The sequence below is a fragment of the Dipodomys ordii genome, unplaced genomic scaffold, assembly GCF_000151885.1.
Source record: "Dipodomys ordii isolate 6190 unplaced genomic scaffold, Dord_2.0 Scaffold160, whole genome shotgun sequence".
Taxonomy (NCBI): domain Eukaryota; kingdom Metazoa; phylum Chordata; class Mammalia; order Rodentia; family Heteromyidae; genus Dipodomys; species Dipodomys ordii.
The window spans coordinates 2380005-2388188 of NW_012267376.1; the positions used below are offsets into that span (position 1 = coordinate 2380005).

Sequence of the window (8184 nt, forward strand, 5' to 3'; positions counted from 1 at the left end):
AAAAAAAAAAAAGATACAACTTAACAGGGATACAGGAGGACCCATTTCAACAATGAGATGTACAAGTCGTTATGTCGAAAAACGAACTTTACAACTTTGGTGGGGGGGGCGAGAGAGGGGGATGACATGAAGGGATGGGAAGGGGAAACAAAGCAGGAGGCTACAATGCTTGGTAAGAAATGTGCTCATTATCTTACCCATGTAATTGTAACCCCTCTGTACAGTATTTTCACAATAAAAATATATTTTAAAAAAAAGATACAACTTATAAAGACAGTCCAAACAAAGCATCTACATTGCTGCTCAGGAAGGAGGCTACAATCCAGAGGATGGCAATTTGAGGCCAACCAGGATAGAAAAGTTGGCTTGACTCCATCTCCAAAATAACCAGGAAAAATATAACCAGGCTGGAGGCATGGCTCAGGTGGTAGGGTGCCAGTTAGCAACAAGGCCCAGCAAATTTGATATTGGTGAGACAGACAGACAGACAGACAGACCTACCACAAAGTAAAAAGACCCCCAAAAGAAACACAAAGGACTGACCTGTTCCCGGTGGACTTGCACACAGCAGGGTGTCACCACCTTAAAGGGAGAAGAAAGAGGTAAGCCAGGGGATTCTCAGAAAACTTAGCTTGAGAAAGCGCAATAACTAAAAACAACAGAATCCAGGGTTTGTTAACTTTGGGGAAGTTTGAGTTCTTTTCTGAGGCTTTCAGAAAAATAATCACAGGGCCTCCCATGAACAAGGCTATCACTCAGAGTGCCAACTTCTACTGCAAGCAGCTGGTGGCCCCAGGGCAGAAACTTCCAGACCCATCAGCCCTTTGGCACTGAAGCACCTTGGGAAGCTGCATTCAGAAAACAGGGAGGGATCTGCACCGTGGGATTCAAGCTGTCCCCAAGCCACCCCACCTCAGACCCACACCCGCGCACACTGCTCTCCAGAGTGGGCTGCCCTCTGCAGGTGGAACTGAAAGCGGACAACAGGTCCTTCCGGTGGCTCTACCACAGCCCTCTGACAGCCAGAGAGCTTCTCATTAAGAGGGGCCAGGGGGCTCATGCCTGTCATCCTAGCAACTCAGGAAGCTGAGACCCTGAGAATGACAGTTTGAAACCAGCCCAGGCAGGAAAGCCCATGAGACTCCATTAAACTACCAGAAAGGCCAGAATTGTGTTGCTCCAGTGGAAGAATGCTAGCCGTGAGCACAAAAGCTCAAGGACAGCACCCAAGCCCCAGTACTAGTATTATTAAAAAAAAAAAAAAGTAAAAATTAATTAATTAATTAAAGGGTTAAAATGCAAGGGCTGGGGATGTGAAACTGTCACCAGATACAAGCACAAGGCTGTGAGTTCAAAACCCAGCTGGGGGTTTGAGGGCAGAGGAGCAGGGAGTAGGAGAGAAGGCTTACATACACCAGGTCAAAAAGGTAAGACCCAGGCCTGAAACCCAAACAGAAAAGGTCACCATCAGGCATGACTGACCAATGGAGACAGAAGGCAACTTACTCTAGCTAACTGCCATGAGCCTCAGTTTTCACATCTGCTATGGGGGAATATCAGTCTCTTCCTCTGCAATGTCTCTGTGAGGCTCAAGAGAGTGGGCTCCGAAGAGTGCTGACACAGAGCAGGGTCTCGGCTCATGAGAACACAGAACATCCCATATTCATGTGGGGTTAGGGGGTCAGACTAGAACCTGACCAGAAACAGCATCTGCGGGATGGAATCCAAGTCTGGCTCCCCCGCTGCTGTGCTCAACTCATTTTCTTTCTAAAAATGTGGAAAGGAGGGGAGATGCCAGGGAGCTGACTAACTGTCACTGCAGCTGGAAGTGGGCGGCAGCATGACCCTGCCTCTTCCTTTGGCAATTATTTATAGCTCTCTTGCTTATCTTCCTCAATTAAGTTCCTCAAGGAATATGTGAATGGTCATTCTTCTGTCTGGGACACATTGCTCCACCAGGATTGTGACTCATGTTAGCTGGGGGCAGGGATCTTCTGTCCTGGCACCTGATCTTCCCTCTAGCTAGCTATCCCACCTGCGCATGCACACACATGCGCTCACATACTCACAACACCTAATAAGCAGAACACGTGGATTTTTATCTGTGTGTTCTCAGTTCTGCAGGAACACGTTGCAGTTTGAGGAAGGGAAGAAGGAATGAGTTTCTAAATGGCTTTGGAAACAGACAGAGCCTTCTAAAACAGAAGCCACTAAGAGATTCAGCCCAAAGCCCTATGCGTGCTGCATCCCAGATGGACCACATTCCAGGACCAGAACTACGTGGATCTAGACAGCTGACCAAGGAAGGGCATCTCGTAAGAATGAAGAGCAGGTGATGGATCCAGGGTGGCACGTTACCTGCTTGCTCCATCTCCAATTCTGGCTCTGGCTGCGACTTTTCACTGGGCAGAAAGGAAGTGTCATGGGCAAGGTTTGTTGACTAACCTTCCTTGGCATGAAGATGCTGATGTCCCTTTAGGGTCTCAACCCAGCCATGGACAGACCCTGAAAACTCAGCAGTAGCTGGCTGACACTGAGAGCCAGTGGGAAGGCACCTAGCTGGGCTCTGCCCAGGCCACAAGGCAATTTGTAGAGCTTGAACTCTCAGCCTGGGCGCTGTCCCTCAGCTCTTCAGCTCAAGGCGAGCACTCTACCACTTGAGCCACTTCTGGTTTTCTAGTGGTTTATTGGTGATAAGAGTCTCACGGACTTTCTCGCCCAGGCTGGCTTTGAACCATGATCCTCAGATCTCAGCTTCCTGAGTAGCTAGGATTATAGGCGTGAGCCACCGGCACCTGGCAGCAATCTCTTTTTTTAATGTCAGTCATGTTGAACTCAGAGCCTGGGCAATGTCCCCCAAGGCTAGTACTCTATCACTTTGAGCCACAATGCCACTTCCTGTTTTCTGGTGGTTAATTAAAGATAAGATTCTCATAGACTTTCCTGCCTGGGCTGGCTCTGAATCATAATGCTCAAATCTCAAGCTCCTGAGTAGCTAGGATTACAGGCATGAGCACCAGTGCCAGGTTGATAAGGATAAGGCTGTCCTGTCCAGGGTCCCAGAGCTCAGTGACCACCGCCCCCAATGTAGCCCTTCTGAGCAAGCCCCGTCAAAGCTGACAACAGACATCAGGACAAACTCCCAGGAAGGCCCTTCCATAGGTCAAACCCACAGACATGTGACCACAGGCCCAAGCACTGTCTGCAAGCTTTCGTCCTGAGTCAGAGACAGGGGTTACATGCAAACCCTTGCAGAGACCGACCAACTGCAATTCTCCTAAAGTCCTTAGAAGTCAGCGACAAGAGGTGACTGCAGTGGGGGTGTGGAGAAAGCACAGCAGCTCTCACTGGCAACCAAAGCAAAACCTCCAGAGAGAGCCCTGGACTGTGAGCTGTGAGTAGGGGCACAGGGTCCTGGCACTCCCTCTCCTGAGGGTGGCCAGGCTCCTTGGAGAGGCCTGCGTAAGAGCCACTTTATGGCCTTCTCTCAGCTCTGTTTGGGGCCTAATCTATAGTTACCACGGACAACCACAAACAAACAAGGCTGTGCCCAACCCACACCTGCTTATGTGGGCGCCTGGATCTCCTGATGTCGATAACTCTTGTCTCCCAGCCAGCAGGTCAACAGGAGGGAGGAGAGGAGTGGGGGGAAAGGGACAACTGCACCCCAAGGGTGGGCACGTACATCAGGGGGAGTGTCTGAACATGAGAGTGGATATTTAAAGTGAAGCAAGGTCCTGGGTCTGATCTCTAGCAACACAAGAAATAAAAGTGAATAGACCTGGAAAAAATTATATTAAGTAAGCCAGACCCAAAGAAAAGTAGGTTGCGTGATTTCCCTCATTTGTAAGAACTAGAGTATGTCTATGATATTCTCAACGAGATCTCAATAACCCAGCTGCTTAGTGTATGAGACCATATGTAGTGAAGTATATCCACATGAACTACAAGATACGGAAACAAGACGTTCTTATTAGACCCTGTATGTTGTTTGTTCTGTTTTTTTTTCATTTCCCTTAGTTTTCTGTCCCTTGTGTCTTGCATATGAGATTATTCAATATGCGGAAGGAAAAGGGAATTGCAGAAACAGCTGGACAAAGTATGAACATTGATACTCACTTGACACTATGTTGGATATGAACATTACAACTTGGGGGAGAGGAGAATAGGGAGGGGTAAATAGGAGATAGGGAGGGATGGGGTAACAATGATTAAAAACAAATGTACTCATTACCTTACTTATGTAACTGTAACCCTGCTCATCACCTTTTCAATAAAAATGAAATATTTTAAGAAAAGGAATATAATGGGTTAGTATAACAGTGTGTTAGTGTGCGCATGCACACACGTGTGTATCTGCATATCTATGTGTGAGGGGGGTTGAGGGGGGTTGCAAGTTCTCAACAGTGAGCAGCTGAGTGCCTGTGGCTGTGTGAACAGGTAACCATGTGTTTGAAATGTGTTTCTGTGTGTCTGTGTCTATATCTACAACTCTGGTGAATGGCAAAACTCCACCCTACCCCACAAGCACACTCTCCTCTCAAAAAGGCCTCAGGTTCAGAGATAGGGCTACCTGGCCTACTCCCTCTGGGAGACCAAAGTCCCAGGGGAGAAAGGACAATTCCATTCAACACAAGCTTGGCAGACACAATTAAACTATAAACTATGCTTTTGTTGTTACTATTAAATTTTACCTTGGACAAAGCCATACAAAGCTGGATGCTGGTGACTCACACCTATAAGCCTGGCTTGATGTTTGAAGTCAGCCTGGACAAAGAGTCTAGGAGACTCTTGCAACCAATTAAATAGCAAAAAACTAAAAACGGATGTAGTAGAGGGCCAGCCTTGAGGGGGGGAAAAAAGCCAAGGGAGAGAGTAAGGCCCTGAGTCAAAGCCCCAGTACCAGCATTTAAAAAAAAAAAAAAGTATATAGCAAGAGTGACATTTTTTTCTAAAAAGTCTCTAAAACTTCATGGCTGTAATCACTAGCATTATAAAAAGAGTCAAGGTAAATTTAAGTTTGTTCAACCATCTGTGAATCATCGAAAATTCCAATCATGTTGGGTCATATAAATGAACTTTCTAGAACCCCACAGAAATCTGAGAGAACCCACCAATTCCCAGCATGTTTTCACTCGTCCCCACACTACAATGGAAGCCGGAGGGCTTGCTTCCTCCGCCTGTTACTTGGCTGCTTGTTCTCCACATAACTCTGTCCCACCCCTCGGCAGAGCTTTCCCCAAGCTGGCATTGAGCAGGCATAGGCCAATCGTGTGTTCATGCCAGGATGGTAGAAGGTGAATCCGGTAAGCAGCCTCATACAACACTCAAAAGCATTCAATAACTACACACAGAAACTGGATGTGTAGCTCCATGAGAGAGCATGATGACAGACCCCAGAGTCTGGAGAGTTCCAGAGCACAGAGTCTGATCCCCAGCACCAAAAGAAATATATAAATAAGGGACTGGGAAGGTGGCTCAGTGGTAGAGCGCTTGCCTTGCATGCATGAGGCCCTGGATTCGATTCCTCAGCACCACATAAGCAGAAAAAGTAGGAACAGGTGCTGTGGCTTAAGTGGTAGAGCACTAGCATTGAGCTGAAGAGCTGAGGGACAGCGCCCAGGCCCAGAGGTCAAGCCCCATGACCAACAAAAAGAAAAAAAAAAAGAGTGGGCTGGGAGGGTGGCTCAGTGGTAGAGCACTTGCCTTGCATGCATGAGGCCCTGGGTTCGATTCCTCAGCACCACATAAGCAGGAAAAAAAAAAAGCCAGAAGTGGCACTGTGGCTCAAGTGGTAGAGCGCTAGCCTTGAGCTGAAGAGCTGAGGGACAGCGCCCAGGCCCAGAGTTCAGGCCAGGACCAGACCAAAAAAAAACAAAAAAACAAACAATCAAAAAAAGAGAAATACATAAATAAGCCAGGCAATGGTGGCTCACCCCTGTAATCCTATTCAGGAGGCTGAGATCTGAGGATTGTGGTTCAAAGTCAGCCCAGGCAGTAGTCTGTAAGATTATTATATCCAGCCGGGCGCTGGTGGCTCACGCCTGTAATCCTAGCTACTGAGGCGTCTGAGATCTGAAGATCACAGATCGGAAGCCAGCCTGAGCAGGAAAACCCCCTTTTTTCCAATTAACCACCAGAAAAGCTGGAAGTGCAGCTGTGGCTCATGCTAGCCTTGAGCAAAAATGCTCAGAGACAGCACTCAGGTCCTGAGTTCAAGCCCCAGAACTGACACACAAAAAAAGAAATGATGGGAGTAGAGGTGTAGCTCAAACAGTAGAGCACCAACCTTAACCAAAAAAGCCAAATAAATGAGGTCCTCAGTTCCAACTCTAGTACTGATACATAAATATACAACATAACAACATGTTACTATGCTATAGTCTAGGAGCACAGTAAGTTACACATAAGTACACTCTATGTTAGCACATTAAAATCACTCAAGTACACACATCCCAAAAGCTATTCCCATCCTCAAGTGACATACATATAGCTTCATAGAAACAAACCATAAAGATCACATGCATAATAGGTACACGTAATAGATGGATTACAATTATATACAACACACAGAAACTCATGTACACAACCATCAAAATCACATGATAAATGCATACACATATATATATGCAAAAACATACACAAAAGCACACACAATATATACACAGATAAATCTAATAGTTACAAGAATAATATAAACATCTACACATTCACATGCAGAACTACAAACATATATCCAGACACAAAAAACAATTACACAGAACACGTTCATATATGCATGCACAGCACACGCTTGTCTATACAGTGAAATACAAACAACAATGGCACATAGTAGATACACATTCACTCATTCGCACACTGAGTAGCCAGAATGTGTGCAAAAGCTGGGCCAGGCCCCTCTCCTACATAAGCACTGAGGTGTGTCCTGATGCAGGGAGAGGTCAGGACAAGCTCCTCGCCTTTGGGCAGCGCATCCTCAACTCAAGCTGCCAAGACTGGTAACCAGTCTTGTAGAGACCCCTTTTTTGTTTTGGTTTGGCTTTTTGTGGGTCCTGGGGCTTGAACTCTGGGCTTGGGCGCTATCCCTCAGCTCTTCAGCTCAAGGCAAGAGCTTGTAGAGACCCCTTTAGGCCTGGATTATAAATACAACTTTCCACCAGGGATGACATGATGCAGGGGGAGGGGTGGGCGGGAGAGTTGTGGGGGGGGGAGACTTGTGGACAAATCTAGACACAAAAAGCATTTAGGCAGGAACAGAGCTGGAGCACTGTGGAAAAATGGGAGCAGCACCCCTTTCCCCACCTCCTATCAGTCACGGGGGCAAACCACAGCCTGTCCAAGTCAAGTGCTAAGCATTCTTACTCTGTACCCCCCACTTGAGTCCAGAAGGGAGAGGGGAGGCCACCCAGAGCAGGGCTGGACACCATGGGCAGTGTGGATGGGAGCCAGTGCCCTCCACCCCCAGGGCCCTCAGCTCTCAACACTACAATGTATTTGTATAACCGGGCTCACGCCTGTAATCCTAGTTACTCAAGAGAGTGAGGTCTGAGCATCATGGTTCAAAGCCAGCCACGGCAAAAAGTCCATGAGACCCTTATCTCCAATTAATTGCCAAAAAGCAGGAAGTGGAGCTGTGGTCTGGCTTTAGTGAGAACAACTAAGGGACACTGCCCAGGCTCTGAGTTCAAGCCCTAGGACACACAAACATACAAACACACGCACCATTTTCATCATTTGTAGATACTTAAGCTTCCAAGTGAGTTTTCTTTGTTCTCTCTTGTGACCTAAACTGCACACTTTGTGTTCCCAGAAGTGAAGAGAGGAGGTAATAAACCCCAGACTGTGGATGGGACATTTGTGACATATGCCACCTGTCCTTCCTCTACCTGTCAGCCAGGTTAGGAGCATCCCATTCCCATGAGATTTAAAAAAAAAAAAAAAAAAAAAGGTCCGGCGCCGGTGGTTCACACTTAATAATCCTAGCTACTCAGGAGGCTGAGATCTAAAGATCATGGTTCAAAGCCACTCCTGGTCAGGCAGTCCATGAGACGCTTGTCCCCAATGAACTATTCAGAAAACTATTCAGAAAAAGGCAGAATTGGGGCTGTAGCTCAAGTGGTACAGTGCTAGCCTTGAACACAAAGAGAAAGAGGTATAGGGACAGTCCCCAGGCCCTGAAGTCAA

The 8184-nt window shown here is 47.1% G+C and overlaps 1 protein-coding gene across 2 annotated transcripts in view; it reads right to left on the reverse strand.

The window, feature by feature from the left end:
* Positions 1 to 8184, reverse strand: part of Tns3 (tensin 3) — a 234345-nt gene that overhangs the window by 171850 nt on the left and 54311 nt on the right. The window contains exon 4 of one of the 2 annotated variants that reach the window (XM_013032976.1): positions 544 to 582. The exons of the other annotated variant lie outside the window; for it this stretch is intronic. Within the exon in view, the coding sequence (XP_012888430.1) occupies positions 544 to 582 (39 nt within the window). The remainder of the gene's footprint in view (positions 1 to 543; positions 583 to 8184) is intronic. 2 annotated transcript variants of the gene reach the window in all.